The 27,667-nt window shown below is 41.9% G+C and overlaps 1 protein-coding gene across 3 annotated transcripts in view; it reads left to right on the top strand.

The window, feature by feature from the left end:
• The window catches only part of OSBPL3 (oxysterol binding protein like 3), a 199,424-nt gene that overhangs the window by 161,406 nt on the left and 10,351 nt on the right, over nucleotides 1-27,667 (top strand). For all 3 annotated transcript variants that reach the window (XM_005205542.5, XM_005205541.5, NM_001192901.2), the window contains 6 exon segments: nucleotides 2,608-2,745; nucleotides 12,723-12,786; nucleotides 16,305-16,383; nucleotides 17,922-18,066; nucleotides 21,108-21,252; nucleotides 26,208-26,334. In XM_005205542.5, the coding sequence (XP_005205599.1) occupies nucleotides 2,608-2,745; nucleotides 12,723-12,786; nucleotides 16,305-16,383; nucleotides 17,922-18,066; nucleotides 21,108-21,252; nucleotides 26,208-26,334 (698 nt within the window).

Below are 27,667 nucleotides of genomic sequence, written 5' to 3' on the forward strand. Positions count from 1 at the left end.
CACTCTAGTATGAGGTGGTAAGGTGGGTTCAGCTTGTAAAAGGCATTGAAAATTATATGACTAGTGAACATTTATGAAAGGTACCCAGCTTTTTTCCCCAATATAAGAAACTTTATGAAATAAGCAGAGAAGAGGAAACATTGAGATTCTTACTCAGTATTAGAAAGGAAAATTTGCTATTGCTACTTAGGTTTAATTTTTTTGCCTGCCTCCCTCTCAAAAGACCAAAAGAATACAAACATACCTCAGAGATATTGCGTATTTGGTTCCAGACCGCTTCAATAAGGCAAGTATCACAATAAAGTGAGTTGCATGAGTTTTTTGGTTTCCCAGTGCATATAAAACTTATGTTTACACTATACTTAGTCTGTTAAGTATGCAATAACTTTGTATCTAGAAAACAATATCTATACCTTAATTTTTAACATCAAGTGAAGTCAAAGTTGCTTAGTCGTGTCCAACTTTTTGCAACCCTATGGACTGTACAGTCCACGGAATTCTCCAGGCCACAATACTGGAGTGGGTAGCCTATCCCCTCTCCAGGGGATCTTTCCAAACCAGGAATCAAACCACGGTCTTCTGCATTGCAGGCAAATTCTTAGCCCATGCAGGAGACCCCGGTTTGATACCTAGGTCGGGAAGATCCTCTGGAGAAGGGATAGGCTACCCATTCCAATGTTCTTGGACTTCCCTGGTGGCTCAGCTGGTGAAGAATCTGACTGCAATGTGGGAGACCCTGGTTCGATCCCTGGGTTGGGAAGATCCCTTGGAGAAGGAAAAGGCTACCCACTCCAGTATTCTAGCCTGGAGAATTCCATGGACTGTATAGTCCATGAGGTTGCAAAGAGTCAGACACAACTGAGCGACTTTCACTCACATACCTTAATTTTAAAAATGTTCACTGCTAAAGGAAAAATTTGAAATATCGTGAGAATTGCCAAAATATGACACCAAAGGCATGAAGTGAGCAAATGCTGTTGGAAAAACTTGCTGCAAAGTTGCCATAAACCTTCAGTTTATAAGCATCGCAGTTTCTGCAAAGCACAATAAAGCACAGTAAAATGAGGTGGGCCTGTACTGTGGCTCTTCAGTGTCCTGCAAGGGGAGCTGTGTGAAACGCTGAGACCCTCACAGCCAGGGCCAGTAAGATTCTTCTCATTTCATATTCACCTACAATTTTCCTTTTTAAAATTTTTTTTTTTTTTTACCATGCCACGTGGCATTTCGGATCTAGTTCCCCCAACCAGGGATTGAACCCATGACCCATGCATTGGAAGTATGGAGTCTTATCCAGTGGACCACCAGGGAAGTCCTTTCTTTTGCTTTTTGAGTTCTCATTTTTCTTCTAAGAAAAACAAAACTACTTGAAAGCTACTGTGTTCTGTCCTATGACTCATTACCCAGGCTCAGGAAATGACTCCCACAGATTTTCTTTGGTCAGATGAGTTTTTTTGGTTTCTACAATACCAAATTGCAAATGCTTAAACTTAGGATGCTTATTCTTAAACATTTTTTTTTATCTTGGAGTATAGTTGATTAGAAGAAGGCAATGGCACCCCACTCCAGTACTCTTGCCTGGAAAATCCCACGGACAGAGGAGCCTGGTAGGCTGCAGTCCGTGGGGTTGCTAAGAGTCAGACATGACTGAGTGACTTCACTTTTACTTTCATGCATTGGAGAAGGAAATGGCAACCCACTCCAGTGTTCTTGTCTGGAGAATCCCAGGGATGGGGGAGCCTGGTAGGCTGCCGTCTATGGGGTCGCACAGAGTCGGACATGTCTGAAGCGACTTAGCAGCAGCAGCAGCATAGTTAATTAATGGCACCCCACTCCAGTACTCTTGCCTGGAAAATCCATGGACAGAGGAGCCTGGTGGGCTGCAGTCCATGGGGTCGCTAAAAGTCGGACACGACTGAGCGACTTCACTTTCACTTTTCACTTTCCTGCATTGGAGAAGGAAATGGCAACCCACTCCAGTGTTCTTGCCTGGAGAATCCCAGGGACGGGGGAGCCTGGTGGGCTGCCGTCTATGGGATCGTACAGAGTTAGACACGACTGAAGTGACTTAGCAGTAGCAGTAGCAGTATAGTTGATTAACAGTGCTGTGTTAGTCTCAGGTGTATCCCAAAGTGATTCAGTTATACATGTAATATATGTATTGATTCTTTTTCAAGTTCTTCTCCTATTTAGGTTATTACAGAGTATTGAGCAGATTTCCCTGTGACTTACTCCTGAATCTTGAGGGAAGTTTGGCTTCTTTAATGCTCTTTGTCCCTCTCCTCCTCCAGAGCCTTAGCACAAGTCAGGATTGTCAGATAGTGGCAGATTTAGAGGGACTGACTCACCATCTTGAAAGCCTTTATCCACCTGCAGGCATCAAACCAAATGGACAATCTGATTCATTTGTCTCTGGGGCCAAAATGAACACTATTTAAACCCACAACTTGAAATCAAATTCCATTTGGGTGTCATTAAGCCAGGGACAAATCTTTGCCTTTTTTGAAATAAACAGGAAAGAGAGAAAGAGAAGCTATATTTTGCTCATGTCTTTGTGAAAATAAATTTCTTTGTGATGGAGGAGTAACCAGGTTCTTGCCCTTTCCCTAGGTGTATGTGGCAGCCTTTGCGGTGTCTGCATATGCATCTAGCTACTTTCGTGCCGGGAGTAAGCCTTTTAATCCGGTCCTTGGAGAAACATATGAATGTATTCGTGAGGACAAGGGCTTCCGGTTTTTTTCAGAACAGGTAGGTATACACCCTTTTTTTGTTTGTTGGGAGAAGTTGCACATGTCTCCCATTAAGCGTGCTTTTGAAATATTTATTTCCCACCTGTCACTGGCTTCCCAGTAACAGAGATAATTACAGTTCTTCTACACACAAAGAGAGAGATCAGTTTCCTTCCACTGAAACCTTGCCACCACCCATGGGCTTAAAGGTGCTAGCCAGGCTGGGGCTCGCTTGGCTGTGTGCATCACCACAGTTCTTTCTGTTTAAACGTGTAGCAGAGAGGAATTTTTAAAGCACGAAGCATTTGCCCAAACTGCAAGTTAAGAGATTTAAAGTGTGCAGCCTAGCTCATTGACATCACCATTCTAAAACAGGAGCACTGCCATCAGAAGCAGGAGCACCAAATAAATGCATTATTCTTGGTTTTGATTTAAGAGAAATCATTCATTCTGTATATTTATTCATTCTATCCATAAACCGAGATTTTACCACATGCCTAGCATTGGGTGATGGGCCAGAGGCAGACAAGAATGTCCGTCCCTCAGCTAATAGATGGACAAGGCTTATGCTCACACAGCCCGAGTTCCCTGAGGTTCCACAAGACCCTTCCCACCTGTGTTAGCAGTGAGTAATATTCAAGAATTGTATCTCTGGACTCAGCCAGCCTAGATTCCAATCTCAGCTTTCTCTCTCACTAGGTTTGCAACCCAGGGCAAGTTCCTTAACCTCTCTGTACTTCAGTTTCTTCTTTAAAGTGGCAATGAGGATAATGGTGCAGACTCGGATGGTTTTGCAATGATCAAATGAGTTATTCTCTACAAAGCTCTTAGAGCACTTATCCTTGAAGTAGGAAGTGTTACATGAGGGTTTGCTATCCTTATTGACCTACATATGACAGCATAACTTGCAGTAGTGGAATGTTGGGGACATCCACAATATCTGTCAATAAGGAATTGTTTAGCTGAAATAGAGTGCAACTTGACTGAAAATAAAGACCACTTCTCTCCCATCGCGTTAAGGCAGCACCTCAACGTGTCTATCCCTAAATGTTAGCCTGGGAACATGAAACATCATTGATTCCCTCCCAATTCTTAGAAAACTGAGGATAAAAGGATGAGTTGCTGAAACATGATTTTCCTCCTATTATCTTGGTGCCTTCTTTATAAGTGGGCTTCTTTATAAGTGGACTGATATTATGGGAGTAAGAAGGGGAGGGTGGTATGACTGAGAGTCTTATGAAGATGGTGCTGGTCTTAACTGTGAATTATGAGCAGCGTTCTCTGAAACTCAAATGAAAATGATTAGCCAACAATCCCAAAGCAAGTTGTCAATTGTTTTCTGGTTAGCAGTTAAAACAAGAAATTAAACGTTGATATTTGAAGAGTAGGGGTTTAAATCAGTAGTTAAAGGGTAAGATAATGTGATTCAAATTCAACTGGATTATTTAAACACTAAACCTAAAATGGAATGCGAATACATGAAAATATAATTTGGTTACCATGGTATTCTATGCACTCATGTGAAAAAACAAAGGCCAAAAATAGCTCCAGACTACAGCAGACAATCAAGACGGGATGAATAGGTAGAAGAAAAGAGTAGTAACATGTGCTTGTGTAAAACTGAGCTTCAATTCCATGAGCCCCTGACAGGGCAGGGCTGATTTGGGATCTGTGGCTCCCCTGTGGTGGCAGAGAGAAAGAAAAGGGAGCCCCCGGACATGTGTGCACAGAGATGGAAAGAGTTGCATAACTTAGTCTTTAGTTCCATGAAATGGATCCCAAGGAAATAAATAAGAAAGAGATCTGGTCATGTTTAGTAGCATAGGGCGTGCTAGGTGTATTATGGACTGTTTTCATTCTAACTCCACCACTGTGTGGCCTTGTATGAGCTACTTAAACTTTCTAAACCTCGTTATTTGTCTGTAAAATAGGGATGATCATGCTTAGTTCATAGGCTGCAGGAAGGATAAGTAAAATAACACACTGAAACTGAAAGTCCAATACTTTGGCCACCTGATGCAAAGAGCTGACTCATTGGAAAAGACCCTGATGCTGGGAAAGATTGGGAGCAGGAGGAGAAGGGGACGACAGAGGATGATTTGGTTGGATGGCATCACCAACTCGATGGATGTGGGTTTGGGTGAACTCCAGGAGTTGGTGATGGACCGGGAGGCCTGGCGTGCTGCGATTCATGGGGTCACGAAGAGTCGGACACGACTGAGCGACTGAACTGAACTGATGTGAAGCACATTCAGTACTTGATTATTGCTCTTATACTGAGAGGCAAGGCAGCTTTTAAAATGCTTTTTACTACCCAGTGTTATGAACAGTTAGAAGAGTGTTGAAGTAAGATATCCTTTATCTACTTTACTGATTGAAATGGTTCGAAAGTGGCATAATGTCACTGCTGAGTCTCTGACAGAAAGCCATCCAGGAGGCTGCCAGGAGTCCTCACAGCTGGCTTCATTGTGGGAATACCACCGTCCTGATCACGAGGGAGCCACTTCATCTGTCTGGAATTTAGCCTTAGGGCATAGGTAGTGGAGTCTTTTAATATATCTGAGTATGAATGAGTCTCGCAGGGACAGAATCACACTAGCTAAGTTTATAAGAGACTGATCTATAAATCAGAATACTACCCTATGCCTTTAGAATATAAAATAGACTTGCCATGGGGACCAGATGGCTTTGGTCAGCCTGACCAGGGATGTTTTCCCATAGACACATTTCTTAAGGAAGACAAAATTGTGGTCATCACATAAGTATACAGTGAGATGGAGAGGTAACTGATTAATTCAATGTGCCAGGCTGTCTGCTGCCCTAGGAGTGGAAAGGGTTTTGACCAGGGTCCTCCTTTCCCAGCCACCAGGCAATATATCAATTCAGCCTCCTTACTCCCTCTCTTGCCCTTGTTGGTTACATTGACCAGCCTACCTTTTGTATGCGAAGGCTTTCTAATTTAACACATCTAAAGAGAGTGCCTGAGCATTTATTCTGTTTTATGCTGGTACCTGCCAGTCTGGCTCCTTCTGCTTCTAGCCCAGCAGACGTTCTGTTATGGAGGCAGCATGTCTCCACCCGTGTCCGTATGTGTAGTGATGGACTGCAGCTTTAGAGTTGGGAGCCTCTTTGCTTTCTTGTTCTTCTCTACAGTGAGTAGAGGTGCTGAATGACTGGTGTAATAAACTGAACAGAACCCCTGAATTAATATTTTGGGGTGGAACTCTAGTCTAAGGAGGACACTGTTGGAGATATCTCCAGGTGAAAGGACCTAGAAAAAAACAGATCAATCACCTTTTCTACTGAGTTTTCTAGACAACAGGGTTGGGTGATTAGGAAAGTGATTTTTATCCATTTCCTCCAAGCCCTGGGATTTCATTTGCTTGTGGTTTTGGTGGGGATGGGGAAATGTTTGGAGTTGTCGGTGGCTAAGGAAGTTGAAGTGCTACTTCACAGAGTTCAGCTACATGGAATCTTGCCCTCTTTATATCATCTCTCACGTAAAAGGCCCAAAATGAAGTATCAAAATGACTCATGCAGTCAGAAACGAGAGAAAGCACTTGCTGTTCAAATTTTCCTCCTAACAATTAACTAGTATGGTGCTTGCAAAGAGCTTTATGCTTTTCAAACTTGATCAGGATCTTGTTTGATCATCACAATAACCCTGTGTGGCCAGTGAGGCAAGGATCAATTACAGATGAGAAAACCAAGGCCTAGCCCATCAGTGCCTTTCAGTGGTCCTCAGCTGGCACCTTCTGCTTCTATTCCAGCGTCTTCTCTCCCTGACCTTTTTTTGGTATGTCTTGTGTAAGTTTAGTGACTGTGCTCAGAGCTGCCAGAGTCATCAGCTGCCCAAGTGAAAACAGCCTTTTGTACTCTGTTCAGACTATCGGGTTTTGCCTGTCATTGTCAAGTAAACCTTTCATCCTGCAAACTCACATAGGAATGTGTTCTCGACTCCCATTGCGGGCTGGGCAGTGGCTTTTGTGAACAAGGAACATTCAGGAATCAGTCATAAACATTCCCGTCACATGTGCTAACCTCTGACTGTTCCACCTTCTCAGGGGAGCGGTTTCCTTTCTGCCAAGAAATCTGATTCAGCCTTGGTTTTCTAAATAAGCCCAGAAAAGGGAGAATCCAGAAGGAAAGGACTTCCTTTACCTTCTCAGGGACTAGGGGTCCAGCCAGCAGGTTCTTCCTCATTGGTTCTCGGGCAGCCTGGGTGGAGTTTCATCAGGGACTAGACTAGACTGGTCAAAAAAGTCATTTCAGTTCACTTTGCTTCTTTTTTCTGTACCTTTGGGAACAGTTTGGTGTCCATAAAGGATATGCAGTTAAGCTATTGTCTGAATGTGGCTTTTCCTGATTACCAGGAACTTCAGCTGTCAGATCACTGTTCAAGTCATTTTCAGCATTTACCCATCCAGCCATGACTGTTGAATTTTTGATTGAAAAGCTGAGCAGAGTTATTGAAAGTTACTAAACTGTAAGAGATTCATATGGAGTATTTTTTCCTTTGCTTCACAGACACAGCTCTTCTTCCTTTTCTATTACTCGTCAGATTCTGAAAAAAACATTCTTGGCTGGACTTTAAAAATACCATACCTATCACTTCCCACTGTGCACACTCACATCACCCATCTGAGTGGTTCTTTTATCTACTCATAGGCAGGGTTATTTACTTCTGATTAAAATGGCATCTTATTTAAAGTAATTATCGGAGTAAATTCAAAGCTATTCAAGTAAAACAAGCAATAAATCAACTGTAAGGTGACCAAACCAGTGCTTCTGCATTTCTAGGTTATTACTCACTGTATTTTTTTTTTTTTTTTAAAGAAAACGTGTGTTTATCAAATAAGTACTTAACTCTGAACTCAGGAGAAGAGAAACTAATTGGCAACTGTTCCCCGTCCCCCAAATCAGACTAGTATTCTTGGCCACCTCCTTAGTAGCTTTCTTTTATAATCCACATCCTGTTCATCAGCAAATCCCAGGGTCTTCCTTCCAAAGCCATTTTCACTGCCACCCCACTGATGCTGGTCACCAAGCCCAAGCCATCGGCATCAATGACTGGACTTGTTGCAATAGACTCATTGTCTGGTCCCTTGTTCCCACAGCCAATTCTGCACTCAGCAACCAGAGTGATGTCTAACGACTTCTGCAGTCACTTGGAATCAAACCACAAGTTCTGGCTGTGGCCCACAGAGCCCTCTAAGATGACACCCCCAGATATCATGCCTCTTCCCACTTTGACTCATTCAGCTTCAGCCACACTGACCTTTTTGCTCCTCCTAAAGCATTCTGAGCATCTGTCAGCCCTGCGCAGTGGTTGCGTCCTCTGACCTGGACATACTTCCCCGGGCTATCTGTGTGATTGGTGTCTTACTTCCCTTAGCCTCAGGGATTTCCATCACAGAGTCCTGCCCCAACCACCGTATCCAGGATGGCATTCCCACTCACCATCTCCCATTTTCATTCTTGCTTTATTCTCCTTCCCATGTTACCACTGGCAAATCATATGCTTATATCTGTCCCACCCATTGCATTTCTGCACTAAAATGTAAATTCCAGGAGGGTAAAGATTCTTGTTTCTTTTTTCTCCTTGTATCCACAGTGACTAAGACAGTGCCTGACACATCACAGACAATCGGGAAATGTTTGATGAATGCCTTGGTCCCCTCCCTGGGTGATTTTTGACTGGTCACTTGTTCTCTTTTCCACAAGCATCCCTTCATGGTGAGAGACGCATCCAGACTAGGAGGACTCTATATTTATGGCTCTGAACAGCTGCAGGACTGAAAATTTAAGGTTTTTTTCCCTCAATCTGAAGAAGAAAAACCTACATAATACACAAATATTGAAACACTCATATTCTTGTCTTCTTACCACCCACCTCTTATATAAAGTGCATTCTGAAAGCATAAACCAAAAATCACCAGGACAGGGTGAAGAAAGACCTCAGCTATACAAATAAATCACAAAAATTCTTAACTGCCAGAGAAACTCATTGACTTTGAGATTGTAGAAAGAAAGATACATATAAATACTTGCACAATAAAAAAAACCATATATACTAATTTCCTGAATGTTTGGTCCTTACCAGTAAAAAGTCGCTCCTATTTGATCAAGGGGGAGAGAAAATGATGGAGAAAGATACTAAAAAACAGTCCAGAGTGGGTTCAGCCAGCAGGTTAACAGTGTTTGCTTTGAGTCTAAATCAGTTCAGACTCAAACTCAAAATCTAATACCTTTCTGTGCCTGGGTTAAGATGTAATAAAAAGATAAACTCAACTAAATCCTGTACTACCAAAGACAGGTTAGATGGTGCCCATTATTCGTTACTCCAGTAGATATTAGAGAGATTACCATCAACAAAAATTAAATGATTAACTGGAAATTACCCCCTTTTCACGGGTTTTAGACTTCCCTGGTGGCTCAGATGGTAAAGCGTTGGCCTACAATGTGGGAGACCTGGGTTCAATCCCTGGGTCTGGAAGATCCTCTGGAGAAGGAAATGGCAACCCACTCCAGTACACTTGCCTGGAAAATCCCATGGATGGAAGAGCCTGGTAGGCTACAGTCCATGGGGTCGCAAAGAGTCGGACACGACTGAGAGACTTCACCTCACCATGGGTTTTTAAATTAATCGAAGCCTTAATAGAATCTTTTCCAATTGCCTGGAATCCACTGCTGCCTCTGATACTGAGATTCAAAGAAAACAGATGTTAGAACGATAGTATCTTGAAGCCAGAGGAATTCTCAGACCTCATTTTCAAAGAAGTAAACAAGACTCAGAGGGGTTGGAAAGGTCAAACTCAGAAGGTTCATTTTCTAAATATCCATGATGGGAACTTAACAGTGTGCCTAAGCTTTGGGCAGGAGCCAGGGCCCAGCTTTGAGAGCAGCCATCAAGGAGCAGCTAGGGCATCGCAGGAAACCGTGTTGGATTTGAAGTCAGAAGACCTGAATTTAGAGTGCTGCCCTCGTGAATTTAGACGGCTGCCCTCGTCAGTGACTAACTGTGTAGCACTGGGCAGGCTCTTGACTGGGAAAAAAACCCGTTTCCTAATTCATAAGATAAGGGTAATGAAGACACAAGGTTACCATGAGAGCTAAGTGGAAATACCACTCATGACAAAAAATTAAAATTTAATCTCTGCTGACTCTGTACTAGCAGATAATCCTGGCACTTTCCATGGGCTATCTTTTTTTAGTTTGCAGAGTCAGTGGTACTAGTCCTGTTTTACAGATAAGGTAAGGGGGGCCCAGAGGGTTTAAAAACACCCTCAGGGTCACTCAGCCAGTAGATGATATTGATGATATTGCACAGTTAGCTTCTAGATCTGGGGGACTCCAGGAGCAATCTCTCATTCCCTGACCCTCATGCAGCACATGGCAGAGGCTTCAGATATGTTTCATGAATAAATACCTGTGGGAAGGAAACATAGGAAACAAAAATAAGGCATCAATTTAGTTTCCCTGGAAAGCTTTGTAAACTTCTTAAAAGTCATGTACATCAAATAAATCACTCCCAGAGGTGTTTTTAAGCCAGAAAGAAATAAACCAAATCATTGATATGTCAGTGTTGGGATTTATGCATTCAGAAAACAGCCCTTCAACTCCATCTAAAGGCACTTTGCTAAGCAGTGATTCATTAATCTGACACAACTATTTTAAAAAGGTCAAATTTGCATTTTATGGGACATATGTATACTTTATGATATGATAGAGTTGCTTTTATAATTCATATGGACAGTATATTTATATCCTTGTTTCATAGGATTTTAAATTATTACAGAAGAGTTTATAGTTTTTATGTATTGTATTTTGCTTTGATGCTTATACTTGCCAGACTTGTAAAATGCCAAATTCTTGACCAAGACTGTGATCTTCACATTTTTTACTGCATTATTTCTATGGGAATGACTATGATCTGCTTTGTAATAATCTACTTAAAATCTGCCTACGTTATGGGGCAGGGGGCTATTCCATAGCTCCTGTCTGCTCCACTGGGGGGTGGATGAGGCGAGTGGAGTGAAGAAGTGAGGGGTCAGTATTGTCTTGCCCTAGTTTAGTTTTATATGGTGCTGTTGTTTAGTTGCTACATCATGTCTGACTCTGCACCCCTATGGACTGTAGCCTGCCAGCCTTCTCTCTGTCCATCCCCAGGAGTGGGTTGCCATGCCCTCTTCCAGGGGAATCTTCCCAGTCCAGGGACAGAACCTGCATCTCCTGCATTGGCGAGCAAATTCTTTACCACTGAGCCACCAGGGAAGCCCTCTTCTGTATGATCCCAAGGTTTAAAAAGTAACTCCACTGTTCTCCTAATGGGTAAAGAAGGGGAGACAAGAATTTAGCAGTTTGTGTGATATAATGTATCTTCAGGGGGTTGGATTGAAAGAAAAGACAGTGAAGCAAAGCATTTTAGGAGTTAGGTTTCTTAGTGTTTGAGATGAAATGCACATAAGCATGGAGAGGAGCTCACATTCTCAAGAGGCCACAGTGAGAATTAAAACCCTCCAAGGGACAGCAAATATGCACTTCCCACCTCATAGTGGATCTGGGATTCATATGTTCTTTGAGACTTGAAAGATAGCTGCGCTGTTGACATCTTTGTCCCTACTTTTCTTCAAGCCAAGTGGATACCATTGCACTCCCCTCCTGTCCCGGCTGTTCTCCACCTGGAAGAGGGCCACAGAAGAGGTTCTCAAACATGTTCCTCTGCAGTCCAGGGTTCAGAGCAAGGCCAGTGGTTATGGATTGGTCACCCCAACTTCCTGCCACACCTGTTCACCTCAAGCAGGCCTCTGAGTATTCTGAGTTCTTGATACGTTTGAAAACAGGGTGTGTCTATTTAAAGGACTTTTTTTTGGAAACTTTGAAAGCCACCTGTAAACCAAAAATGCTGGGTTTTACTTCCACTCCTCTCGGTGTGTTTGGGAAATGTTATTGTTAGATAATCTTTCTGGTTTCAGTTTTCTCATCTGTAAATGTCCTAAATGTAAGATAATGTTTGCTCAGAACCAGCTATGTCATAGAAATTTCTGGAAACATCACTAGCAGCATTACTCTTTCATTGTAGCTATTTAGTTGCTAAATTGTGTCCGACTCTGCAATCCCAAGCAAGCATGCCAGGCTTGTAACTCATTTACTAGTACTGCGTGATAGTACTGTCATGATAACAGCGCACATACTGCTCCTGTGCCTTGAGTGTTACTGAGATAATGAAGAAATCTGAGGAGCCATTTTCTCTTTAGCTTCTTCATTAGTGAGCAAAACAGAAGTTAATGACCCCAGTGACAAAAGGCAGGGAAATGATCTACAGTCCCTGTTACAGAGGACTCTCTTTTCTGTAATGTAATTGCATATTTACTCAAGATATTTTTATGAACAAAAATTGAACAAAAACTTTTTCTCAGCAATTGATTGGTCGTCTTGTCAGTGATCTAAAAAGTAGCTGGACATTTGTGATGCAGAGTTTTCAAAAAGATGCCTTGCATTGTTGACCCACTGAGTGGGCTCAGCAGATTAAAATCTGCTGAACCAAAGAGTTTTTTTGTGTTGCTTAGAAATACTTAACATTTAAAATATGTACTATTTGACATCTTAATTAAAACACTTGCAGGTACTTTCAGAATTGCATTGATTTTGACCTTGGAAGCTAACGTCAGGTTAGCTGATTTTTAAGTGGGCAGCCCTGTGTCTCTGTTTTTATTTTCACATCTTTCAAAACATCTCCACTCTCATCACTCACCACTTGGCTGCTTTTTCCCCAGGCTTCCAGAGGCTTCCATTCACAGGCTTTTTCCTGACAAGACAGAGCTGACTGTGTCAGGAGCTCCCTCTTGAGGACAGACTTGTTGAAGGGAAACTTAACAAGTTTCCATTCAGTTAGACACTGCGGTTGTATTACATCTCAGTGCAAGGGAGAAAGAAAGGATTTTGTGAGACATAAAAGTTAATTTTTTGTTTTTTTTTCAACTTTGTTTCCATCAGGTCAGCCACCATCCACCTATCTCTGCATGTCACGCTGAGTCTGCAAATTTTGTTTTCTGGCAAGGTAATGTGCCTCTATCATTTTGTGTAACATTATCATTTACTGTAAATGCTCGTTAAGTGGGCCCTGGACTTGGATCTCACTGGAACAATCTGTACCATTTGATGTTCTTGCGTCTCATCATTGAACAATAACTGCCATTTGTTGACTTCATAATTAAAGTTTCTGGAGGATAATTTGATTGTCTCCTTCTTTAAAAATTCTCAGTCTTTGTCTGGCCCATCACCATTGTTTATTCCTGTAACTTTTCCCTGTATCTTATTCTGCATCCATTTGAAATGCCTCGTGTATTTCAAGAGACATTAAATATTTACAGTTATTAGACTCTAGACTGCAGAGTGTTCCTTTGCTTTTGAAAACTTTAAATTTTATTTCTGAAATTTTACATTGCCAATTTGTTTTTCAGTTTGGGGTGGTTATTCCTATGTTCAGTTTTTTATGTTTTTAATTTGGGGAGGGATGGTTGCTCTGAAGACAAAATATTGCTGCTAATATTTCCTAAATGGATTAATTAATTTTGTTAACTTATTTATTCCATAGTCAGAGCGTGCAATAAAAAGAAAATTTGAGCATCCCAGTGTTTTGAACCATGAGCACCTGTCAGTTTTTTAAAAGATTATTCTAACTGGTTAACACCTGATTTGCCACATGGCCTTTTTTTTTTTTTAATGTATCTATAAAATGTAAAAGATAAGAGTATTTTATGAAAAATTTCCTTCCCCCATCCCAGTTCCCAATCATCCAATTTATCTCTCTGGAGGCAGTATTGCTAGTTTAGATTACAAGTACTATGGTTTCTTTATGAATCTTTGCTACTAAAATTTAGAATTGAAGCTTGACTGGAGACTTCTTTTTCATTAAAATACTTTGGAAAAATTTCCCATAATGTCTCTAACCTCCTAGTTGAAGTGTCATTGACCTTGTAAGGACTGTATTGTTGTTATTACTTTCAGTTCAGTTCAGTCACTCAGTCGTATCCGACTCTTTGCGGCCCCAAGAGCCACAGCACGCCAGGCCTCCTTGTCCATCACCAACTCCTGGAGTCCACCCAAACCCATGTCCATTGAGTCGGTGATGCCTTCCAACCATTTCATCCTCTGTCGTCCCCTTCTCCTCCTGCCCTCAATCTTTCCCAGCATCAGGGTCTTTTCAAATGAGTCAGCTCTTTGCATCAGGTGGCCAAAGTATTGGAGTTTCAGCTTCAACATCAGTCCTACCAAAGAACACCCAGGACTGATCTCCTTTAGGATGGACTGGTTGGATCATCTTGCTGTCCAAGGGACTCTCAAGAGTCTTCTCCAACACCACAGTTCAAAAGCATCAATTCTTCGGCGCTCAACTTTCTTTATAGTTCAACTCTCACATTATTACTTTGGTTATATGTTATTTAATGGGAGGGGTCTTCTTCAGGTACTTTCTGTGTGCTCCTTATATCAATCACAGTTTTCTCTTCAGCTCTGTTCGCTTCTTCCTCATCAGCTTTTTCCTGGGCAGTTCCACCTCTCCATAAGTCCATGACTGACAAATCTTGCTTTTTTTTTTTAAATCCATTTTGACATTTTTCTACCTCTTAATTAGATTGTTTAGATCATTTACATTTATTATGATTATTGACATGTGTGTGCGTGCATGCTAGGTCACTTCAGTCGTGTCCAACTCTTTGTGACCCCATGGACTGTAACCCGCTAGGCTCTTCTGTCCATGGGCTTCTCCAGGCAAGAGTACTGGAGTGGTTTGCCATGCCCTCCTCCAGGGGATCTTGTGATTATCGACATAGTTGGGTTTAGATCTGGTCTCTTGTTTGTTTTCTGCCTGTTGCATCAGTTTTTTGTTCCCTTTTTCTCTCTCTCTCTCTTTTTTAACTTTCTTTTGTGTTGTTATATGTGATTCCATTGTATTTTTTTTGTTGCTTTATTAGCTATATGTCTTTGTTCCATTATTTAGTTGTTGCTTTAGGATTCATATATCTTTAACATATCACAGTCTCTTTTCAAGTGATATTTTGCTACTTAACCTATAGCAAAAGAAACTTTAAAAAGTGTACTTCTCCCTTCCTGAACCTTTCCTATTGTGGACAGACATTTTACATATATATGTTATAAACCCTGTCATACATTATTACTACTTTGCTTTAAACAACCAATTATCTTTTGGGGGATAACAACTTGCTGAGATAAATACTGTACAACTCACCAAATTAAAGGTACAAGTCAGTGGTTTTTAATATGTTCACATAGTTGTACAGTCATCACTACAGTAACTTTAGAACATTTTCAGCACTCCAAAAAGAAACTTCTTCAGCCAGTACCCACCTTTTAATGGCTCCCCACCACCACCCTCCTGCCCGCGTCCCCCTACCTTCCAATTTCTGTCAGCCTCTTGCATCCTTATGCAACCACTGATCTTCTTTCTGTCCCTATAGGTATGCCTGTTCTGGACATGTCATATAAGCTGAATCCTGCAGGATGTGCTCAGGGCCTTCCTGGCCCCAGCCCGTCTCTCTCCTAGACCAGGCCTTGCCCTGCTGCTGGCCTCCACGCATTCACCTTTGCTCCCCTGTGGTCTGTGTATTGTCACCTGGCCCCAGAGGGATCCTCTGTCTCTGCTGTTCTTTTTCTATTCCTTGTTTCCCTGATGGCACCACCGCTCGTGCATGCTGTAGAAATCTGAAATCATCCACAAATTCTCCCTGTCTGTCACAGCCTGCGTCTGATAATGTCACCAAGTTCTATTCTTGTTTCCTTGATGGTTCTGGGACCACTCCCTTCCCCTGCATCCACCACCACTGTCCTGGTTCACTTCATCCTCATTGATGCTTTGAGCAAATACAGATCACCTGCTTCTCATCTCACCTGCTTTTGTTCCATTTTCCACATTGCTGCCAATTATCCTGGCAAAGTCTGTATCTAATCACATCAATTCTCTGTCTAAACAAACACCTTGTTTCCCCCAGTGCACCCAAATCAGCTTCTTAGCCAATTATCAAGCCTGCTGTTTTTTGTACTCAAGCTGTATTTCACTGTTCTCTCTAAACAACCTGAGACCCACAGAACAGAGCCACATCCTGTTCTCTCACATCTCTCATGTCTTCTGCCTTAAACTGCCTTTTCTCTGCCAGGTGAACTCCTACTTATTCTTCCAAGCCCAGTTTAAGTGGCCCTTTCAGACAAGCCTCTTCTGATGCCTTCCCCAAGCATGGTGGTCATTCCTTCTTCTCTGGTTCCATTTCACCTTATTTCAACATACTCAATAATAGCCTCTCATGGGGGCCTCACTTCTTTTCACTTCTATATGCCTTTCATCCTGGGAGTTCTTCCAGGGGGTGGGGGCACTGATACTTTGTAGTTTTAGTTTCTCTAATTCTGTTCCAGGTACTCATTTGCTATTTATATTGAATAATGATAAAGTTTATTATGAAGAGATTATCCTATATTGTGATTATCATTTATCCAGCCTAAGAAACCTTGGATCTACCTAGCTCTCCCACTAAATATGTAATATTCAGTATTATTTCATTTCAGATGTGAGATGGAAAAACAAATTCTGGGGCAAATCCATGGAAATCGTTCCCATTGGCACAACCCATGTGACTCTGCCAGCGTAAGTTCTCCTTCTCTGGTTAGGAACTTTATAGAATTTAGGGCCAGGGTTTGGAAACAGGATGCCCGTTGTCCCCCGTGGTGCTGAGTGTGCGTGTTTTTCTTTTAATACATTTGATAGTAGCTTCAAATGTTCCTCATTTTGACAATCTCACATTTTCATTCTCTCTAATGGAAATGCTTCCTGGACACCAAAGTTCCCTGAATAGAGTTTTTAGAATTTTCATTTCTACTTTTCATTTCTAACACAATTAGGAATGATAAGTTTTCTTTAACATCGTTGTCCTGCCTCACTGTCAAAAATTTTTTTAAAGAAAGCCATGACTTTGATCTTTCAGGGATTATTGATACTTTTTCATAAAGCAAAGTGGTAATGGTTATGGTCTCTGGAGCTGGAACTCATATGCTCACACTGCTACTTACTAATTGCAAATCGTTGGGCAGGTACTTAACCTTTCTGATCACCAGTTCCCTCATCAGTGAAATAGGGATAATAAACCATCTACTTCATAAGACTGTTGGGATGATTAAACAGATATGGAAAGCACTTGAAATAACACTTAAAATAGTCACATGATTCATGTCAGTGTATGGCAAAAACCACCACAATATTCTAAAGTAATTAGCCTCCAATTAAAATAAATTAATTAAAAATAATAATACTTGGCACATAGTATGTGCCATGAAGTGTTTGGTTTTGGTCTTAATATCATTATCCTCATAATTATTATTTCATTCTGTAAGTCATACCTGGAATACTTTCTTATTGTAAAAGATTTAAGATATTTGTATCTTAAGATTTATATATAAAATATATGTGTGTGTGTGTGTACAGGCACACCTCAGAGACATTGCAGATTTGGTTTTAGACCACTGCAGTAAAGTAAATATTACAATATGAATTTTTTGGCTTCTCATTGCTTATGAAAATTATTTTTTATATACTTCAGAGATACGAAGTGAGGAAATGCTGTTGGAAAAATGCTAATAGACTTGCTCTACACAGGATTGCCCCAAACCTTCAACCTGTAAAAACTGCAATAGATCAAAGTCTTCCTGTATACATACGTGCCTACATACATGTACCCACACATGTATATACATAAATATATAGTGCATGTGTCTGCCTGTGTGTACATATGCATATGTGTGTGTGTGTGTGTGTGCGTGGAGACGGAGCACACTGTGGACAGCCTCTCCACCCTTCCCTTGTCACTCTCCTTTCATAGTTTGGTGACTTTAGACACACCTCCGCCGGTTCAGTTTCCTCCTCTGTCAAAGGACAGAGTGGGTTGTTTCAGGAGACCCCCCCCCCACTTCCAGTGGAGCCTCTGCAGCTCCAGGATCTGATTGCTGCTGCCCCCAAAGCACCCGTGGGGAGGAGGGTGAAGGCTCTTAGACCACCCAGCATGGCTTTCTTGGTGTTAGGTCTGTAGTGAAGGAATAAGAAATTCATCACAGGACTTGTTTTTGAAATGCTTGTTTGCATTTGCTGCTGACTCCTCTGGGAGCTGTAACTTTCCCTTTCTCTTCCTTTAGTTTTGGAGATCATTTTGAGTGGAACAAAGTGACCTCTTGCATCCACAACATCTTAAGTGGGCAGAGGTGGATCGAGCACTATGGAGAGATTGTCATCAAGAACCTGAATGATGATTCCTGCCACTGCAAAGTGAACTTTATAAAGGTAACCTCGGTGCCTGTGAGCTGTGGCCCCAGACAGGCCTTGGCAGAACTGGGCCTCAGGTCACAGGTCTTGGGGAACTTTTCACCTTCACTTTTGTGCCAGGGCCCCCTGGTCCCAGCCTTACCCCTCTCACTTGGACCAGGGTCACAGTCCCTCCTAGCCTCCTTCCTTCCTTTACTCCTCTGTGGTCTCTCCCCAGTGAGTCAGCCAGAGGGACCCTGTTGAAACATAAGTCATCATGATACAGTATGGATGAGCCTGGAAGACATTATGCTAAGTGAAATAAGCCAGACACAAAAGGACAAAAATGATTCCATTTATATGAGATACCTGGAGCAGCCAGATTCATAAAGACAGAAAGTAGGATGGTGATTTCCAGGGACTGGGAAGAGGAAGGAATAGGGAGTCATTATTTAATGGGCACAGAGTTTCAGTTTGGGAAGATGAAAAGTTCTGGAGGTATATAAGGCAATCATTATGCAACTTTGTGAGTGTACATAGTGCAACTCAATTTTACATTAAAAAATGGTTGAAACAGTAAATATTATGTATGTTTTAGCACAGTTTAAAAAATGAAAGTTACATCATATTTGACCAAAACCTCTGACAACTCCCATCTTTGTCAGAACAAACGCTTACATCCTTACAATGGCCCATGAGACCCAGTAGAGTCTGCATTCCCCCCCCATCACACACACACACACACACACACACACACACACACACACACACACACACCCCACCCCACCCCCCCCCCCCCCGCCCCCTCTGTCCTCTCCAACCTCGACTCCTGCCACCCCTCATCCCCTTCCTTCCTCATCGTCCTCTAGCTGCACTGTCCTTCTTTCTCTCTCTCCATTTCCTTCTGCTTGGGGTCCTCCAGATCCTTCCATCAGCCTTGTTAGTCACCCTCTTTCATATCTTTCTTTCATATGTTTTCTTCAGAGTGTTTATTACCACCTGCCGGTAGCTTGCTCACTGTTGCTTTACTTGCTTATCTTCTGCTCCCCACACCCTCCTTGCTATTCCTGATTCCAGCAAAGCAGAAGCCGGATCTGTCTTGCCCACTGCTGTGGCCGATGCCTGGCAGTTTTGCCTAGCACACAGCAGAGTCTCGTGCACATTCAAGGATAAATGAACAGCTTTTCCTCAGGCAAAGAGCCTGGAATCATCTGCTTACCTATCCAACTTTCCATCTGCCTTGATTTGAGCCCGTTTCCCCACCTTTTCTCCCTCCTGAAATTCCCTCTTGCCTGTAAAAATCTCACATATACCAAGTGGCCGTAAAGGGTTACCCTCCTCAAGGAGTATCTGCATCTAATTAAGGTCAAAATCATAAGCCAAGAGATTAGGTTCTAACTGTGGAATTTCGCACAGTACCTCTCTGTACCACCTATAGCAACTGGCGGGGGGGCATTATGGAGAGATGGCCTATAGGTCAAACTGGGTTGTAGATAGAATTAGTAGTGATTTGGCATAAAATAAGCTGGTGCTGGTGGTAAAGAATCAGCCTGCCAATGAAGGAGATATAACAGATGCAGGTTTGATCCCTGGATTGGGAAGATCCCCTGGAGGAGGACGTGGCAACCCATTCCAGTATTCTTGCCTGGAGAATCCCATGGACAGACGAGGCTGGCAGGCTATAGACCATGGAGTTGAAAAGAGTCGGACATGACTGAAGCAATGCAGCATGCAAAGATGACCCTGCCTTAAAAGCTTCATCTAAGGTCTTTCAAAAAAGAAGCAAAGGAGCCTGAATAAGGGGTATATATACCTGGGAGATTGACAGATAATAGATACATTGATTGATTGATCCAGGTGCAAGCTACCCTGCTCTTAGAAATTTCCCCAAAGAATGTGCTTCACTCCCATTTATACCATCTATGTGGTATTCATCTACTGAGGACCAGGGAACATATTTTCATAGCTATGAGAGATGAAAAGAATTAGAACACTGGATGTGCCTCTGGTATTGAAAAATAATTTGAAAGCAGCAGTTATGTGTGGAGCATGACTGCTTCTTTCTGTGGCTTCCCAGTAAGTAATTGGACTTACTGACAAATATCTCTACAGAGAAAAATATGACTCCTGCTTTAGAATAAACTTAAAAGCCTGGACAGTGTTTGCTTTCCTTTTTAACCTGACTAGAGAACTCGCTGTTACATTTCTGATTAATCTCTGAGGTACTGCTATACTCTGCCCTTCCTCCCATTTTTATTTTGGACTTGGAATGGGGAAGCTAGTCTACCAGATATGGCCTGGAAATTTCACTCTATTTTATTGGTTTCCAGATACGGATTCTATTTTGGCTGAAAATAGTAGTAGAATTTTTTGATTTATGGAGTAATGCCTTCTGGTCTTTTGCAGATTTTTAGGGCAGGCAAGGAAAATTGAAAAACTCAACTCTAGGGACTTAGCGCTCCCTCTGCTGACCACAGTGTGGTACTGTATATGTAAAATCCACAAGGCTGAGCCTAGCTGGGTTGTTCTCAGTCCAGGACCAACTCAGTGGGAATGTGGATTGCATAAGGTTCCCATAAGTTAGATGAGCAGATCTGGTTTGGGGAAAAAAATAAATAGTAGAAACTGAAAGTTGATTGGTTTACAAACTTGGTAAAAAAAAAAGGTTGTTTACAAAGGATTGTCTAGTTCCTTGAGAGAATAAGTTATATGAGTTACATTTCTTTTAAATTGTAATAGAGCCACAGTGACAGTCAGGGGACAGCTGTTCTGGAAGGGGCTTAAGGGTCAACCCCCACCTGGTGGATGATCCCTTCCTTCCTGCAGTGCATGATGTGAAAGTAGATAGAAAATTATGTCTTACACAAATGTTGATGATTGAGCTACAACCTATAAATAAAGAGCTAGCTTTTAATTTTTATTAAATAATTAAATGTATGAATTTTTAAAAAGCCAGAACCAACAAACCATATGCAGCATAGAATCATTCTTGCGGGTTTCTTTCCTCTTCCTTTTTTCTCTTAACATTCGTAATAAATTGACCCCAAAACACTAACAGATGACTCTCTTTTTACTCCTAGGCGAAATACTGGAGCACTAACGCCCATGAGATTGAAGGTACAGTGTTTGACCAGAGTGGAAAAGCAGTACATCGGCTCTTCGGGAAATGGCACGAGAGCATCTACTGTGGCGGCTCCTCCTCATCCGCTTGCATCTGGAGAGCAAGTTAGTATCTGGGTTCGCCAGGCGGAGCAAAGCGAGGGCGTGGCCAGAAGAACCCCCTGCGGGTGAACGTCAGCGTCCATTTAGTATATCCAGCCTCTCTTTGCGGAGAAGGCAATGGCACCCCACTCCAGTACTCTTGCCTGGAAAATCCCATGGACGGAGGAGCCTGGTAGGCTGCAGTCCATGGGGTCGCTAAGAGTCGGACACGACTGAGCGACTTCACTTTCACTTTTCACTTTCATGCATTGGAGAAGGAAATGGCAACCCACTTCAGTATTCTTGCCTGGAGAATCCCAGGGACGGAGGAGCCTGTTGGGCTGCTGTCTATGGGGTCGCACAGAGTCGGACACGACTAAAGTAACTTAGCATAGCATAGCATAGCATAGCCTCTCTTTGAACTATGCTAGAGCTACTGGCTGGAGAAGGCAATGGCAACCCACTCCAGTACTCTTGCCTGGAAAATCCCATGGACGGAAGAGCCTGGTAGGCTGCAGTCCATGGAGTCGCTAAGAGTCGGACACGGCTGAGTGACTTCACTTTCCCTTTTCACTTTCATGCTTTGGAGAAGGAAATGGCAACCCACTCCAGTGTTCTTGCCTGGAGAATCCCAGGGACGGCAGAGCCTGGTGGGCTGCCGTCTCTGGGGTCACACAGAGTCGGACACGACTGAAGTGACTTAGCAGCAGCAGCAGCAGAGCAACTGGCTCTACTGTCATTCACCTAGTTATATCTCAGACTCATCCTCATGCTTATCAACAATACCTCTGTTGGACTGATAAAGTCCTGGGTTCTTAATCCCAGAACAAAGCCATTGCTTATCTGTGGTTGCACATCATTCCTTTGCCTATACCAGGCACACAAGAAATACTATTAGTGAAGTTCAAGAAGTCATTCTAGAGATAGGGAAACCTTACTGGAAAAGCAGAATGACCTACAAGAGTTAGGGGGTCCCCTAGATTTTCCCAATACCATAAGCCACTCTAATCTCTCCTATAATTCTAGAAAGATGCTAAGTTCGTTAAGCAGATGGGGGGAGAAAGGGTATGGAAGCCAAAACTTCATAACACGTCCCCTGAAACATTTTAAGAGTTTAGCCCATCTTTTCATCTGATAAATATCTTCCTGAGTCATGGTTATATTCTAAAACCATTGCCCTTAGAGAGTACCCTTAAGATGCTTTAGGCTGATCAAAATAAAAAGAAGATCTAAAAAGGAAAGCCATTCTAATAGTGGCTTAAACCATTAGGATATGTACTGTTACTTAAAAACAAGTGTGGAGGGTGTGGCCCTAGGGTTATTACATAGGCAACTTACCTGTCTCAAGAACATAGATCATTGAGAACACATTGTGCCTGCTAAGTCAATTCAGTTGTGTCTGACTCTTTACGACCCTATGGATCATAGCCCACCAGGCTCCTCTGTCCATGGGATTCTCCAGGCAATAATACTGGAGTGGGTTGCCATGCTCTTCTATAGGGTATCTTCCCAACCCAGGGATTGAACCTGCATCTCTTATGTCTCCTGCATTGGCAGGTGAGTTCTTTACCAATAACACCACCTGCCACTCCCGATATGGCAGTTATAATTCTTCTCCTGGACACAATATGATTGTTTCAGTTCAATATCATATTCTCATGTAAGCAGAGGAGATGTCAGGATGGAAGAGCTTTCTTCTGCTGTGACTCTCTTCTTCTCAGGAATGAAGAATTTCCTAGTATCCCCCAGCAAATGTATCTTTCTGTTTTGTCTGTCTCCTTTTTGTTGGTGGTGGTTTATGTTGGGAGGCCAAATGTGGTCCTTGTTACTCCATCTTACTCTTCTGGATTCAGAGTCTCCCACAAGGCTCTGCTCTTCTTTAAAAATTATTTATTTATTTATTATTTTCTTTATTTTTGGCTGCGCTGGGCCTTTGCTGCTTTGCGTGGGCTTTCTCTAGTTGTGGCGAGTGGGGACTATTCGTTGTGGTGTGCCGGCTTCTCATCATGGTGGCTTCTCTTGTCGCGGAGCGTGGGTTCTAGGGCACACAGGCTTCAGTAGTTGCAGCTCGTAGGCTCTAGAGCACAGTCTCAGTAGTTATGGAGCACGGGCTTAGTTGCTCCGAGGCATGTGGGATCTTCCCGGATCAGGAATCAAAACTGTGTCCCCTGCATTGGCAGGCGGATTCTTATCCACTGTGCCACCAGGGAAGTCCCCAAATGTATGTTTGTAACTTGTCAACCTGAAGTGGAACCAGATTCATCCCTTAATTGATCCTGTGCAACTGGGTCAGCAGGAGAGATTCTGATGACTTTAGATTAATTCCCTAGAAAGGGCATAAGGACACCTGAACAGATGAGTCAGCCATTAGCAAGAAAGAGAGATGACTGTAGAGTGGGCAGCCAACAATGTTTCTTTCAATGGGTAGTATCCACCCATTTCCACCGTCAGAGAGGTTGCCACGAAGCTAGAATGAATTGGCACCACTTGCCACCTCCCTGGCTTCAAAGGTTCAGAGGCACATGTAACATTTCATGAGTGAAACACTCATTCTCCTTTGCTTAAAGAATGTATTGCAGATGAGAGTCACCATCTGGTCCAGGTGTTAAAGCAGTACCTTGACAAAAGAACACTGTGTGAGCTGTTATTCTTGTTATTTATTGACTTTATGTCTCTGTTTATGGTTGTGAGCATCCCTGGCCTGTCTGCAAGAAAAAAACCCACTGTCTCCACTCTGGAGACTAGGATGAGTTTTTGAGGGCACAATAGGAAGCTTTGCTATTATTTTTATGCTTAGGATCCAGAGAACTAGAATTAGACAAAATGGACTTCTGAAGCCTCAAAAAATGGGTCTGCAGAAAAGTTCACAGAAAGCATTTGTATTTGTATGTGTAGACAACTAGAGCAAAGGCTCGGAGTAGACTATATTTGATTAGTCTATATTTGATTTATCCAAGACATAAATTTAGGTATGTTTAGCTTGATTCTTAGCTGGAATTAAAATTAGGACAGCATGACTGCATTAATCTGCTTTGGCTGGTATAACAAAACACCACAGACTGGGTGGTTTAAACAGTAGAAATTCATTTTCTCACGGTTCCGAAGGCTGGGTACAGGCAAATTTGGGCTCTGGTCAGAGTCTTCCCTGTGGCTTGGCTGCAGGTGAGGGCCCACCCTTTTGACCTCATTTACCGTCATCAGTTCCTTTTTTTTTTTTATATGAAACTTTTAGTATTTTATTCATTTTCATAGTTTTACAGTATTAGTAAAAATAATGACCATTATAAATAAGTATAAAATGGAAGTTGATGAAAAAATAACCCCAAATCTTCCTTGACTCCCACCCTCCCACCAAAAAACTAGCTAGTATATGGCAAATATCCTTTTCACATATTATCTTTAGGCATATATTCACTTTGTAGTGGTGGATGGTTTAGTTGCTAAGTCGTGTCTGACTCTTGTGATCCCACGGACTGTAGCCTGCCAGGCTCCTTTGTCCATGGTGTTTTCCAGGCAAGATTACTGGAGTGGGTTGCCATTTCCTTCTCCATCGTCATCAGTTCCTTAGAGACCTGATTTCCAAATACAGCCATGTTGGAGGTGGCGCTTTAACATATGAACTTTGAGAGAACGTAAACATCAAGTCAGACTGAAGTGACTTAGCAGCAGCAGCAGCGGCAAACATCAAGTCTAACATTCTGGCCCCCAAAATCATATCCTTCTTACGTGCAAAATGTATGTTTTCCACCTCAACAGCCCCAAGAGTCTTAACTCATTCCTGCATCAACTCTAGAGTCTCATTTAAATATCATCTAAATCAGGCATGGGTGAGATTGGAGGTGTGATTCATCCTCTCCAGCTATGAACCTATGAAACCAAAATGTGCTTCCAAAATACAGTGGCAGGATGAGCGTAGGATAGACATTCCCATTCCAAAGTGGGAAAGAAGAAAGAAGAAAGGGATGATGGGTTTTAAGTTAGCCCAAGACCTAGCAGGGCAAATGCCATTAGGTCTTAAGACTGGGGAACCTCCTCTTTGGCTTGATGCCCTACCCTCTGGGCGCACTGGGACACTGCCCAGCTCCCAAGACCTCCAGGGTTCTGGGTAGTGGCGGCTGGGCATGTTGAAGCTGCACAGTGGCCCAGCCCTTTGAGAAGTGGAAGCAGCCTTGCGCCCTGGGCCTGTGTGGTCTGGGCCTGTGGAGGGAGGGCAGCCTAATGTCTCTGAATCACCTTCAGAGTCATTCCTCCCTTTGCCTGAAGGTGGTGCATGTTTGCAGCTGGGCAGCTCTCTGGTTCCATCTGTAAAATAACAAGAGTCCAACAGCCTTGCTTCATTTAGTCCCGTTTTCTCGCCTTGCTTCATTTAGTCCCGTTTTCTCTGTCCCCTTTGGTTCCAGCTGACAGTGTTTCTGCTGATATAATCCCATCTCTATTCCTGGCTTCTCCTGAGATGGTTTAAAATTAAAATATGTAAGATTCGGAGAGGCCCTGCATTGAGGAAAGGAGGAGCAGAAATGAAAGTAAAGTATAACATTTATTGACCTCTTGCTATGGGTCCAACACTATTCTAGGTACTAGACAGTTTCAGAAGAATTTGACATCTCTTAAATGAAAATGGATTCTCTAGAGTGAGAGTCTTGTTAGTAAAAATGGACCTGGAGTTCTTTTCAGCATGCTTATTTTTGTAACAAATTATTTTTATAACTTACAATTCTATAGAAACATTTTGATATTTAACAAATTTGGATTGCACAAAGAAGGCCTTAGCTTTGTAGGCAGAAGGAAACTTATAGAAAGGAAAATTTATAGAGAAAAATTCAGAACCTCTTTGTAAGCCAGAATGTTTTAATAGAAATGGAAGAGGTTGGAGCTGAGAGAAAAAAACTGTAGCATGTCTGAGATGAAAAAGGTGAAAGAATTAAAATGTGATGTGAATGCAATTCAAGTTAGAGATGAACGATCTCTCTTTCTTTTAGATCCCATGCCAAAAGGCTATGAGCAATATTATGGCTTCACACAGTTTGCACTAGAATTAAATGAAATGGATCCATTGTTAAAGTCTTTATTACCACCTACCGATACTCGATTCAGGCCAGATCAAAGGTAAGGATATTTTTCAGGTCTTTATCCTCCAGAGATGTGAAACTATAAAAAGGCTTAGTAACATCTTCTAGGCCACCAATGGAGCCTAAAAGAGAGAGATTCTGTCATCAAGAGTAGAAGTCTAGGGGGACTGTAAGCAACCTTGTGGAAGGAGCAGAGCCCAGCTTAAAGCAGTGTGTGGCATGACCTTTATTCACCAGTAGATTCCCGTTTCTATTGAAATAAATTTTTCAAAAGTTTTTTTAAAAGAGTGTTCTTACATATAGTAATAAAAAATACACTTACTATGTATTTGAAAGAATAAAAGCATTCAGTTCCTTGGCCCTTGAATTTAAACTATTTTGGTGCATTGAAATCTAACTTCTGATCCTAGGTTTGAGGCTGACAAGCTGTATGACATATGCTAAGTCTTTTAACCTTTCTCAGTCTCAGTTTCCAACTCTGTAAAATGGAAAGCATAATGTCTGCCCTAAGGCCTATCTCTTTAAGACTCAAAACCAAGGGGAAAAAAGAAAATTTCACTTTATTTTAAAAAACCCAGCATCCTTCTTCATGGTAAAATAAATAAAATGTATACCTAGAATCAACAGATTTATGACTGAGCAGCTTACTTCATGATTTGGTTCTAGAAATCAAGATCAATCCATTTGGGGAAAAAGACAAAAAATAGACATAGGAAAATGAACAGTTTACAAACAATGAAGTGCAGATATCTCCTAACTATATGAAATGATACTCAGTCTTGCTCAGAGAAATGTAAAAATGTAAAAACCATGCTGTTATACCATTTCTTTACCCATCAGATGGCAAAGACTTGAAGGTTTGATGTACTCTGAGGGTACAGGGAAGAGGCATTCCAGTACCACTGCTGGTGGGAATGTAAATTGCTAGAATCCCTGTAAAGGGCAGTTAGTAATAGACATATTGCAAACTCACCTTTTTACCCAGCAGTTCCAATTCTAGAATCATCTCCTTATACATAAACTAACACATGTGAAAAATGGCAATTGTACACAGTCCTTCACTGCAGCATTAATTATAACGTAAAAAAGATTGAGACCATCTCAAATATCTATCAGTGGAGAATTGTTTAAATAAATTCAGGTATACCCACATAACTGAATATTATATATCTATTAAAAAATCTAGAGATCTCTAAAAGAGATCTATGTACTACCAAGAACGATCTCCAAGATATATTGTTAAGTAAAACAAAGCAAGAAAAAAGAAACCAAACCAAGAAAGTATGCACAGTATGTGTAGCCTGCTTCCATTTCTGTTCTAAAAGGGAGGTGAGAATGTATGTTAATGTTTGTTTATATATGAATAAGAA

Source organism: Bos taurus, chromosome 4 (assembly GCF_002263795.3).
Source record: "Bos taurus isolate L1 Dominette 01449 registration number 42190680 breed Hereford chromosome 4, ARS-UCD2.0, whole genome shotgun sequence".
NCBI classification, from domain to species: Eukaryota; Metazoa; Chordata; class Mammalia; order Artiodactyla; family Bovidae; genus Bos; species Bos taurus.